Raw genomic sequence first — 12,369 nt, 5'->3', positions numbered from 1 at the left:
TTCTGGACTTATGATTTAATGATTTCTTTATATATATTTATTTATTTATACACATTTACTAGCGCAAATTATTTATTTATTGGTACACTTTATATATGGTGATTTTTTGCAGCTGGTACACTATGAGTAAGTTATATAATTTTGACCATAGGCGCTATTATTAATTTTTCTTGTTTCCCCACCACTCCCTGAAGTATTATTAGGCCGAGAAATTCCAAAATGTCACCTTTGGTCACTGGTTCCCACTTTCTGCTTCTCGAAAGCCTCAGACGCGGAGTAGCCAGTTGTTGATCTTGATACCAGTTTGTCTCATTAACAATTTTTTCAATAACCTCATCGTTCAGAAATAATTGTAAGTATGCCAAGGGGTTGTCATGTTCGACGTCTACCTTCATACCAGGTGCTCCAGTAAATGGGAATCTTGGGGGAGCTGCCTGATCTGTACCACAGTCAATAGCAGACCAAGTTCGCACATCACTGAGCTCAGTCACAGAATCGTCACTGTTCTCACTTTCAGTGTCTGATGAGGAATTTCCCCACAAATCATTATCACTTAATTCTGCAAGTGATTCTACTTCACTGTCGCTGTCTTCTAGCTGGTCCAAAACCGCTTTTGGCATACAGGGACGCTTTCTGGATGCCATGGACATTCTCAAGTTTCCAGGCAGAAAGAATGGTCAAAGTGCAGGCAGGGCACTGGACAAAGCACTAGGGATAAATCTGAGGTGAAATGGATTGATACAGTAATGTAATACTAATATATTACAATGAATTGTGTGTGTGTCACATTGTAACTTTTTTGAATTACCCGCCGGTTCTGCCCCCCGTACATCCTGACGCTCGCAGAGAACGGGACCCGGAAGAAGGATGCTGGCATCGGCTGGAGGATATGGCCGGGGACGCAGTGGGAGGACATCGCAGGACCACAGGACAAGGTAAGCGCTCAACGGACCACTGCAGTGTAATCTTGAGTGTTGCTCGGGGTTACTGCTTCTGTTACTGAAAGTTAACCTCGAGCTACACTCAGGATTACCGCCAGGAAGGTTAAGAGTGAAATTTATATACAAAACAAATGGTTGATAGGGGTGAAAATCCCATGGGGCCACTTCTCTATTTTTTTCTTTCGTGGCCCTGACATGGGATTGTACACCCCATTAACACCCAGAATTTAATAAGAACATACTTAAATAATAAAATAAATACACAACAAGGATTGTGGAAAAGTTTAGCCCGCGGCCCCTTTATTGGGTTTAAATCATTTTTAATTATGAAATTAACTGTAACCTTTAATATCAAACAGAACCGCTGTTAACCATTAACAGACCAACATGCTTAGTCACTAAGACTCAAGCCGCAATATCTTATACCAACCAAAAAACAGTTCACCAACCACTGTCCACCCACAAAGTGGGTGACAATACCCAAAAGCCAGGTTACCAACCTGACCCCAGCCCACAACTGCAGCCTAAACAATCATTCTACAATCCAGCATTGAAAATGCCCTTACCAGTATCTGAGAAAATGTATCAAAAACATACCTCCCAAATTTCAGAAATTTTAAAGAGAGACATCGTTTCACACACAGTAAGTATTAAAGGACATGTACCCAGTTACATGGACCTCAAAGATCTAACATGCAGAAAATGATTGGCTAAACAACACAAGTACTTTTTCTTACGTCTACTTTTCCTTTATATTGGTTTTTCTAAAAAACAAATGCAGTAATCTAAGGCTGGATAAAAGGTTTAGTGCAGCATAATACTTTTGACAGTAAAATAGTACCTTTCGTATAGAGATGTACACATCAAACCAAAAAGAGGGACAACTGAAGCTGCATGAGGGACAGAGGAATTTGGTCTCAAAGGAGGGACAATTGGGAGCAATGCCAAACACTGCTAGATCTCTGATGACACTCTCCAGTTTACAACAGAGAAAAAGTAAGTCACAAATAATGAGTACACAGTAAATCAGCATATCAATCAATTCACCTGTTATGGCAACTTTGTGGTGAACTGAAGCCCAGGCCTAGAAAACACTTACAGTCAGGGCCATAAATATTGGGACATCGACACAATTCTAACATTTTTGGCTCTATACACCTCCACCATGGGTTTGAAATGAAACAAACAAGATGTGCTTTAACTGCAGACTGTCAGCTTTAATTTGAGTGTATTTACATCCAAATCAGGTGAACGGTGTAGGAATTACAACAGTTTGCATATGTGCCTCCCACTTGTTAAGGGACCAAAAGTAATGGGACAGAATAATAATCATAAATCAAACTTTCACTTTTTAATACTTGGTTGCAAATCCTTTGCAGTCAATTACAGCCTGAAATCTGGAATGCATAGACATCACCAGACGCTGGGTTTCATCCCTGGTGATGCTCTGCCAGGCCTCTACTGCAACTGTCTTCAGTTCCTGCTTGTTCTTGGGGCATTTTCCCTTCAGTTTTGTCTTCAGCAAGTGAAATGCATGCTCAATCGGATTCAGGTCAGGTGATTGACTTGACCATTGCATAACATTCCACTTCTTTCCCTTAAAAAACTCTTTGGTTGCTTTTGCAGTATGCTTTGGGTCATTGTCCATCTACACTGTGAAGCGTCCAATGAGTTGTGAAGCATTTGGCTGAATATGAGCAGATAATATTGCCTGAAACACTTCAGAATTCATCCTGCTGCTTTTGTCAGCAGTCACATCATCAATAAATACAAGAGAACCAGTTCCATTGGCAGCCATACATGCCCACGCCATGACACTACCACCACCATGCTTCACTGATGAGGTGGTATGCTTAGGATCATGAGCAGTTCCTTTCCTTCTCCATACTCTTCTCTTCCCATCACTCTGGTACAAGTTGATCTTGGTCTCATCTGTCCATAGGATGTTGTTCCAGAACTGTGAAGGCTTTTTTAGATGTCGTTTGGCAAACTCTAATCTGGCCTTCCTGTTTTTGAGGCTCACCAATAGTTTACATCTTGTGGTGAACCCTCTGTATTCACTCTGGTGAAGTCTTCTCTTGATTGTTGACTTTGACACACATACACTTACCTCCTGGAGAGTGTTCTTGATCTGGCCAACTTTTGAGAAGGGTGTTTTCTTCACCAGGGAAAGAATTCTTCGGTCATCCACCACAGTTGTTTTCCGTGGTCTTCCGGGTCTTTTGGTGTTGCTGAGCTCACCGGTGCGTTCCTTCTTTTTAAGAATGTTCCAAACAGTTGTTTTGGCCCTGCCTAATGTTTTTGCTATCTCTCTGATGGGTTTGTTTTGTTTTTTCAGCCTAATGATGGCTTGCTTCACTGATAGTGACAGCTCTTTGGATCTCATCTTGAGCGTTGACAGCAACAGATTACAAATGCAAATAGCACACTTGAAATGAACTCTGAACATTTTATCTGCTCATTGTAATTGGGATAATGAGAAAATAACACACACCTGGCCATGGAACAGCTGAGAAGCCAATTGTCCCATTACTTTTGGTCCCTTAACAAGTGGGAGACACATATGAAAACTGTTGTAATTCCTACACCGTTCACCTGATTTGGATGTAAATACCCTCAAATTAAAGCTGACAGTCTGCAGTTACAGCACATCTTGTTTGTTTCATTTCAAATCCATTGTGGTGGTGTATAGAGCCACAAATGTTAGAATTGTGTCGATGTCTCAATATTTATGGACCTGACTGTATATGTGGCCAGAACAGATACCATTTTATTTAGAAGGTCTGAGATTTTGAATCCACCTAAATCATTTCCTTTCAGATGAACACAAGGCTATCCAACACAGCAAATAGGGAATATGAGCAGCTAGCTATTCCAAATACTTACCCCACATACCCTGCAAGAGAACTGGAATTTTAACAGGAGGAAAAAAAAATCCTCCACACCAGAAAACATGTAAACTATTCATAATATTATCGTGTTTTTTAATTAATAATCATAAAAGGCAAGGACATGTGTAATAAATGCAAAGAGCAAGATAGATATAAAGAGCAGGACACCTATCTACGTCTTGATGCACTCCAGCTGCATATCCTGCACCATCAACATCTTTTAAGGACAGATTTAAGTTACAAATCTGATAAAAGAGAGCCATTCACGTACAAAAAAAAAATGAAGAAAGGAAATTCTTGTGAATAGTTCAAATTGTTGAATCAGCTCTGTTGGACAATGTGAATGGCCTAAGGCAGGGATGTCAAACTGGCGGCCCTCCAGGTGTTGTGAAACTACAAGTCCCATCATGCCTCTGCCCTTGGGAGTCATGCTTGTAACTGTCAATCTTGCAATGCCTCACGAGACTTGTAGTTTGGCAACAGCTGGAGGGCCGCCAGTTTGACACCCATGGCCTAAGGCATGAAAGGATAACTGCCTAATCCGATTCTGCAAACAGGTCTGTCTAGAAAATTTAAAACTTACCTCAACTAACCAGACTGTACTGAGTGGGAAAGCAATTCTAAAGTGTTTTATATGCAGAAGAACAGATTGATTTCATAGCTATAGTGATATTACATGACACATTGAATGCAATTTGTGACCCAATATCAGCATGTAAACATAGCTTCTAATGTAAATATAGCTTCTAAAGTCCTTTTAGGAAAGAGAATTATAAGTCATTGCGTCTCTTTCTAGATACTATAGTTTTGATGAATGAATGTGGAAACAACCACTTTGACATATGTCATATAAAGGTCAAAGAGTTCTGCTGAGCCCTAAAAAATAGAAATAACCAGCGGCATAGATAAAGCAGGTTGTTTATACAAGTGAATTGAATATCTTATCCGAAATAACTGCAAGCAAAAAACTGGTGTTAAGGACATTGTTGGCCTTTGCTAACTGCTGAGGTAACTGACATCCTGAAACACTGGAAACTTTGCAAATCAAAGAATCTGCTATTAAATGTTTTGTTACCCTGAAACTATCTTACTTTAACCACTTCCCACACGGCCAATAGTAAAAGGACGCCCGGGCGGGACTCTCGTTGATCCGGGAGGTAGTCATCTGACATCCTTCCCGGATTGCGCCTTGTGAAATTTATATAAAAAACAAATGGGTGATAAGGGTGACAATCTCATGGGACCATTTCTCTAATTTTTTCTTTTGTGGCCCTGACATTTATAGCATGCAGTAATCGTGCTTTAACCACTTGTCCTCCTGAGGATTTACCCCCCTTTATGAACAGGCCATTTTTTTGCATTATGACACTGCGTTACCTTAACTAACAATTGCGTGGTCATGCAATGCTGCACCCAAATGAAATTTATGTCTTTTTTTCCCACAAATTGAGGTTTCTTTTGGTGGTATTTGATTGCCTGTGCAGTTTTTATTTTTTTGCGCTATAAACAAAAAAAGATTGACATTTTTGAGAAAAAAAACAATATTTTTGACTACTTTGCTATTAAACATGTCCAGCAAACACATTTTAAAAATCAAATTTCATCATAACTTTATGCCAAAATGTATTCTGCTACGTGTCTTTGCTAAAAAAAATTCCCTAATACATGTAAATTAATTGGTTTACATGAAAGTTATAGCGTTTACAAATGGCGGTATATATACTACAATTTTTTTTTTTTTAACTAGTAATGGCAGCAATCAGTGACTTATAGCCAGACTGCGGCAGGCATTCTGACACTTGGGGGAATTGACTTGGTGTCACTGACATCCCCAGTGACACCAATACAGTGATCAGTGCTCATAAAAAGCAAAGACACTGTACTAACGGCACTGGGCAGGAAGGGGTTAACATGTGGGGCGAACAAAGGGTTAACTGTGTGCTGTTTCACTGTGTGCTGTGTAGGTGCTTTCCACTGTAAGCACACTGTTTTGTATGGCTGTGCTATACAGAGCCATACAAAGCAGTGTGCAGGAGCTGACAGGGGAGATACAGTTGCAAGAAAAAGTATGTGAACCCCTTGGGATTAAGTGGAGTTTTGCATGAATTGGGCATAAAATGTGCTCTGAATGTCATCTAAGTCACAACAATAGAAGAACACAGTCTGCTGAACATAATACTACACAAACATTAGATGTTGCCATGGTTTAATTGCACATAACATGTAAACATTCACAGTGCAGGGAGGAAAATGTATGTGAACCTTTGGACTTAATAACTGGTTGACTCTCCTTTGGCAGCAATAACCTCAACCAAACGTTTCTTGTAGTTGCAGATCAGACCTGCACAACGATCTGGAGTCATTTTGGACCACTCCTCTTCACAAAACTGTTTCAGTGTAGCAATATTCTTGGGATGTCTGGTGTGAATCGCTCTCTTAAGATCATGCCACAGCATTTCAATCGGGTTGAGGTCAGGACTCTGACTGGGCCACTCCAGAAGGCGTATTCTGTGCTGTTGCAGCCATTGTTTTGTTGAATTACTTGTATGCTTTGGGTCATTGTCCTGTTGCATCACCCATCCTCTGCGGAGCTTCAGTTGGCGGACAGATGGTCGTACGTTTTCCTGCAAAATGTCTTGATAAACTCTGGAATTTATTTTCCCATCAATGACAACAATCCGTCCAGGCCCTGAGGCAGCAAAGCAGCCCCAAACCATGATGCTCCCTCTGCCATGTTTTGCAGTGGGGATGAGGTTTTGATGTTGGTGTGCTGTGCCTTTTTTTCTCCACACATAGTTTTGTGTGTTCTTCCCAAACAACTCAATCTTGGTTTCATCTGTCCACAGTATATTTTGCCAGTAGTGCTGTGGAACATCCCGGTGCTTTTTTACAAACTTCAAACGTGCTGCAAAATTCATTTTGGGCAGCAATGGCTTCCTCCGTGGTGTCCTCCCATGTACTCCATTCTTGTTTAATGTTTTCCTTATTGCAGACGTGTCAACAAAAATGTTAGCATGTGCCAGAGATTTCTGTAGGTCTTTAGCTGACACTCTGGGATTCTTCTTTACCTCATGCAGCATTCTGCGCTGTGCTCTTGCAGTAATTTTTACAGGACGACAACGCCTAGGGAGAGTAGCAACAGTGCTAAACTTTCTCCATTTGTAGACAGTCTGTCTTATTATGGACACATGAACATCAAGGCTTTTGGAGATACTTTTGTAACCCTTTCCAGCTTCATGCAAGTCAACAATTCTTGATCGGAGGTCTTCTGAGAGCTCTTTTCTGCGAGGCATGGTTCACATCAGAAAGTGCTTCTTGAAACCAGTAAACCCAAAACAGGTGTGTGTTTTTTAAGAGCAGGACAGCTGTCAGCAACACATCCAATATCATCACTCTGATTGGAGTCAAGGTTGGCTCACTCCTGGCTCCAATTAGCTCTGGGAGAAGTCATTAAGCTAGGGCCTCACATACTTTTTCCTCCCTGCACTGTGAATGTTTACATGTTATGTGCAATTAAACCATGACAACATCTAATGTTTGTGTAGTATTACGTTCAGCAGACTGTGTTCTTCTATTGTGACTTAGATGACGTTCAGAGCACATTTTACGCCCAATTCATGCAAAACTCTACGTAATCCCAAGGGGTTCACATACTTTTTCTTGCAACTGTATCTCTGTTGTTTATACACAGGTCTCTCCCCGGTCGGAGATACATGGCGATCACAGAGTGCCAGCGAGAAATCACCAGCCAGGACCCAGTGATTGACAGCCGAGGCCGCAAATGGCAGTGTGGGTAGGGCGCACGTGCACCCCCTACCCGGAACTTGCAAAATCACATATATACATGATTTTGCACAACCGTGCCACCCGGAAGCAGTATTTATGCTACAGGGTAACGTGGAACTGGTCAACAAGCTCTCATTGACCTTTTTAGCTTCGGTCACTGTGCAGAAATTCACTCTCACATTCACAGCAGAAGCTGTGAATTCCTTCTCTCACCAGCTCAGCTCACACTGTTCCCACTCCCAGTAGGTACTCAGCAGCTCATCTCAATCTACTCCCCTTCACAGCAGTGATTTAGCATTTGACCTCACCTGCTCTACCCACTCAGCAGTTTATCTCCCCCTGCCCCCTCCCCCTTTGCTCAGCAGTGATTCACCAGCTCCTTTCTTTCAGCAGTAATTGAACAGCTCATCCCCTGCTCCCTTCCCAGCAGTGATTTAGCAGCTCAGCTCCCCCTGCCCTCCCCACGTAGCAATGACTCAGCAACTAAGCTCTATCTGAGCCCCTTTCCAGCAGTGATCCAGCAGCTCAGCTCCCCTTTCCAGCAGCGACTCAGCAGCCCAGGTCCTCCTTCCTGCAATGACTCAGCAGCTCAGCTCCCCCTTCCAGCAGCGACTCAGCAGCTCAGGTCCTCCTTCCAGTAGTGACCCAGCAGCTCAGCTCTCCCTTCCAGCAGTGACCCAGGAGCTAAGCTCCCCCTTCCAGCAGTGACTCAGCAGCTCAGCTCCCCCTTCCAGCAGCGACTCAGCAGCTCAGGTCCTCCTTCTAGCAGTGACCCAGCAGCTCAGCTCCCCCTTCCAGCAGTGACTCAGCAGCTCAGGTCCTCCTTCTAGCAGTGACCCAGCAGCTCAGCTCCCCCTTCCAGCAGCGACTCAGCAGCTCAGCTCCCCCTGCCAGCAGTGACTCAGCAGCTCAGCTCCCTCTTCCAGCAGCGACCCAGCAGCTCAGGTACTCCTTTCAGCAGCTCAGCTCCCCCTTCCAGCAGTGACTCAGCAGCTCAGGTCCTCCTTCCAGCAGTGACCAAGCAGCTCAGGTCCCCCTTCCAGCAGTGACTCAGCAGCTCAGCTCCTTCTTCCAGCAGTGACTCAGCAGCTCAGCTCCCCCTTCCAGCAGCGACTCAGCAGCTCAGGTCCCCCTTCCAGCAGCAACTCAGCAGCTCAGCTCCCCCTTCCAGCAGCGACTCAGCAACTCAGCTCCCTCTTCCAGCAGCGACCCAGCAGCTCAGGTCCTCCTTCCAGCAGCGACTCAGCAGCTCAGCTCCCCCTTCCAGCAGTGACTCAGCAGCTCAGGTAATCCTTCCAGCAGTGACCAAGCAGCTCAGGTTCCCCTTCTAGCAGTGACTCAGCAGCTCAGCTCCTTCTTCCAGCAGTGACTCAGCAGCTCAGGTCCTCCTTTGAGCAGTGACCAAGCAGCTCAGGTCCCCCTACCAGCAGTGACTCAGCAGCTCAGGTCCTCCTTCCAGCAGTGAATCAGCAGCTCAGCTCCCCCTTCCAGCAGTGACCCAGCAGCTCAGCTCTCCCTTCCAGCAGTGACCCAGCAGCTCAGCTCCCCCTTCCAGCAGAGACTCAGCAACTCAGCTCCTCCTGCTCTCCACCACCATAGTGATTAATCCCTACTGATAGGACCTTAGCACACTAGAGATCCTGTCTCTGATGACAACTGGTCAGCTATAAGATCAATAAATAGTGCATAGAAAATATCTTTTTCTGCATGCCGCTCCCTCACTCATAGAATCATCTCACTTATCTGACCTGTGAAGCAGCAAGGCGTGAAAACAGATGAGTATTTCTCTACCCTGTATAGTAGGGTTGCCACCTTGTCCCTTTAAAATCGAACACATATTAATTACACAGGTTCTGCGGCTAATTTAATGCAGATAAGACACTGAATGTAATTACCACCTTAATGAGCCACAGAACCTGTGTAACTGATATGTGTTCAGGATGAGTTGGCAACCCTATTGTATATTCTGTGATTCTGTCATTGGCAAGTATGCTCTTGCCTTTAGTGATTGCAAGTAATTTTGCTCCTGAAAATCACCCCTCTAGCTCCACCCTTAAAAATAAGCGCGCAGTATTTCATGGTGCATTGAATGAAAGCTGGAAACTGATTGATTGTCCCAGGCTTCAGTTTTCATAAATCATCTGAACTTTGATTGAGTTCTGAAGTTCTTGTCGACGTATTTTAGGCAGAAAACAGCATGCACTTGCAGAGATTTTGCTGATGCTCTGCATGACATATTTGGAAACCCCCTGTGTCCCCCAGATGTGAAGTGCTTTCTCTGTGCTTTCTGTGAGAGCCCAATGCAGCAGTGACACACAAGCTCCTGGACCTCCCACAGTACAGGGGCTGTGATCAGGGGCCGAAGAGAGAGTTCTGTAAGGGGTGAGGAATCACAGACTGCAGCTATACAGGCATGGGGGATGCTCAGGATATGTCAGGGGATTCTGGGAAAGTCTACCTGCGGAAGAAAATAACTTTGAACCGAGCCATCGCCTTAACAATTGGTACCATCATTGGAAGTGGTATCTTTATATCTCCTAAAGGGGTCCTGAAGAATTCTGGAAATGTGGGGCTGTCGCTGATTATCTGGATGGCCTGCGGGATCCTCTCCATGTGCGGTGAGTACTGTGCTTCATCTCAAATGACAATTTCAGTTATGGGTGGGCACCGGCAGGTTACATAGATAACCTGCTTTCTATAGCTCACACAGACTTTCATTGGCAAGTTCTCTGTACCTGAAATCCCAACTCCACCAACTTGCTGCCACCATTACAAAATGGTCAGGTGAAACTCCTACATTGGTAATCAGGGTGAAGTGCCCCCATACACTGGTGGTCTGTGATGAAGTTCCCACTTACATTTATGGTCAGTAGTGATGTTACCCTTTATATTGGTTTCCAGTGGTGTAGTTACCCCATATACTGGTGCTCAGTGTTGAAGTGCTCCCTTACATTGGTGGCCAGTGGTGTAGTTACCCCATATACTGGTGCTCAGTGTTGAAGTGCTCCCTTAGATTGGTGGTCAGTGGTGTAGTTTCCCCATATACTGGTGCTCAGTGTTGAAGTGCTCCCTTAGATTGGTGGTCAGTGGTGTAGTTTCTCCATATACTGGTGCTCAGTGGTGAAGTGCTTCCTTACATTGGTGGCCAGTGGTGTAGTTACCCCATATACTGGTGCTCAGTGGTGAAGTGCGCCCTTACATTGGTGGTCAGTGGTGTAGTGTCCCCTTACATTGGAGGTTAGAGAGTAGTGCCCAGGGGTGGACTGACCATTTGAGCACTCAGGCACTGCCCAAGGGCCCGGGGTCAGCAGGGGGCCCCATGAAATGTCCCTGGTACCTTTCTATAGGCTTTTTTTGAGTGTGGGCAAGGACATAGGGGCCCCATGATCCCCTATTGCCTGGGGGCCCCATGAGTTGTCAGTCCACCCCTGGTAGTGCCCCAATACATTGCTGGTCAGATTGATGTGTTCTCTTAAAGTGATGTTCAGGGTGAAGTGCCCCCACATACTGGTGGCCATAGCTTCTCAAAAAAATGGTGGTCAGTGGTGAAATGCCCCTTTACCTTGTCAGTTGTGATGTGCCGCTTTACATTGGTGGTCAGTGGAGTAGTGCCCCATTATATTGGTGGTCAGGGTGAAGTGTCATGCTGCTTATTAAGAAAATACATTTGAGATGAAGCAAGATAAGAATGACCAGGGGATTACAGGCTCCTGACCAAAAGCAGAGAATAAACGAAAAGTTTTAATGTCATATTTGACTTAAAGGACATCTGAACCAAATGATCTAATCACAAAACGAGCTTGATATACTGTAAATATAGGTATACCAATGAGAATAGGCTATCATCAATTATATCAATAAAGAACAAGAACCCTATGAACTGACAAATGATCAAGTTCATTGGATTATTCAGGAATCACAGCTAGATGTGATAACCTAACTAAAGAAATGGAGAAACTACTGTATATAAGGCGGGATCCTCCCTTCATAATTTATTTTGAAAATGATAAAACACTATCATGTCTACATGTCATATTCTGTGATACAATGTGTACTGTATGTATACTGCTCATTAACTTTACCTGATAAAACAAAGTGGAAATATATATATATATATATATATACAGTTGTGGCCAAAATTATTCAACCCCCAATGCTGTAAAGGGGTTTAGGGACTATAGTGTACATTTGGAATTGTATTCAGAATCAAATCCTACAAGGACGTTGTAACTACCCAAATGCAACTAAAATGACATCAATTGTTTATGTAATACAGTAGTAAATGGTTCTTATGTGGTTTCTTCATTGCCACAATTATTCAACCCCTTAAAGACTACCACTCTGAAGAACAGAGGTTCATACAGGTGCTTTCCATCAGGTATTGAAAACACCTGTGGATGTCACCGAGCAGCAATCAAGCATAATAAGCACCAATTAGGCAGCTTTAAAATGACTGTGATACTCAGCTCCTTCTAGACATTTACTGGTGTGGTTACAAACATGGTGAAGGCAAGAGAATGGTCCAGGAAGACAAGAGAAGAGGTGATTTCTCTTCACAGGAAGGGCAATGGCTATAAGAAGATTGCAAAGATGTTAAACATACCAAGAGACACCTTAGGAAGCATCATTCGCAAATTCAAGGCAAAGGGCACTGTTGAAACGCTACCTGGTCGTGGCAGAAAGAAGATGCTGACTTCGACTGCTGTGCGCTACCTGAAGCGTAGAGTGGAGAGAAGTCCCCGTGTGACTGC

At 43.8% G+C, this 12,369-nt stretch overlaps 1 protein-coding gene across 1 annotated transcript in view; it reads left to right on the top strand.

Annotated features, from left to right (window-relative positions):
- The first annotated feature begins 9,927 nt into the window (after positions 1 to 9,927).
- The window catches only part of LOC149459744 (cystine/glutamate transporter-like), a 56,920-nt gene continuing 54,478 nt past the window's right edge, over positions 9,928 to 12,369 (top strand). Inside the window, exon 1 of the mRNA XM_089680729.1 lies at positions 9,928 to 10,236. Within this exon, the coding sequence (XP_089536855.1) occupies positions 10,032 to 10,236 (205 nt within the window). The 5' untranslated portion in view covers positions 9,928 to 10,031. The remainder of the gene's footprint in view (positions 10,237 to 12,369) is intronic.

This window comes from Staurois parvus, unplaced genomic scaffold (genome assembly GCF_062004578.1).
Source record: "Staurois parvus isolate SC_StPar_1 unplaced genomic scaffold, SC_StPar_1.0 ptg000249l, whole genome shotgun sequence".
NCBI lineage: Eukaryota > Metazoa > Chordata > Amphibia > Anura > Ranidae > Staurois > Staurois parvus.
The sequence above is the reverse complement of the archived record's forward strand: the minus strand, read 5'-3'. Positions and strand labels throughout refer to the sequence as shown.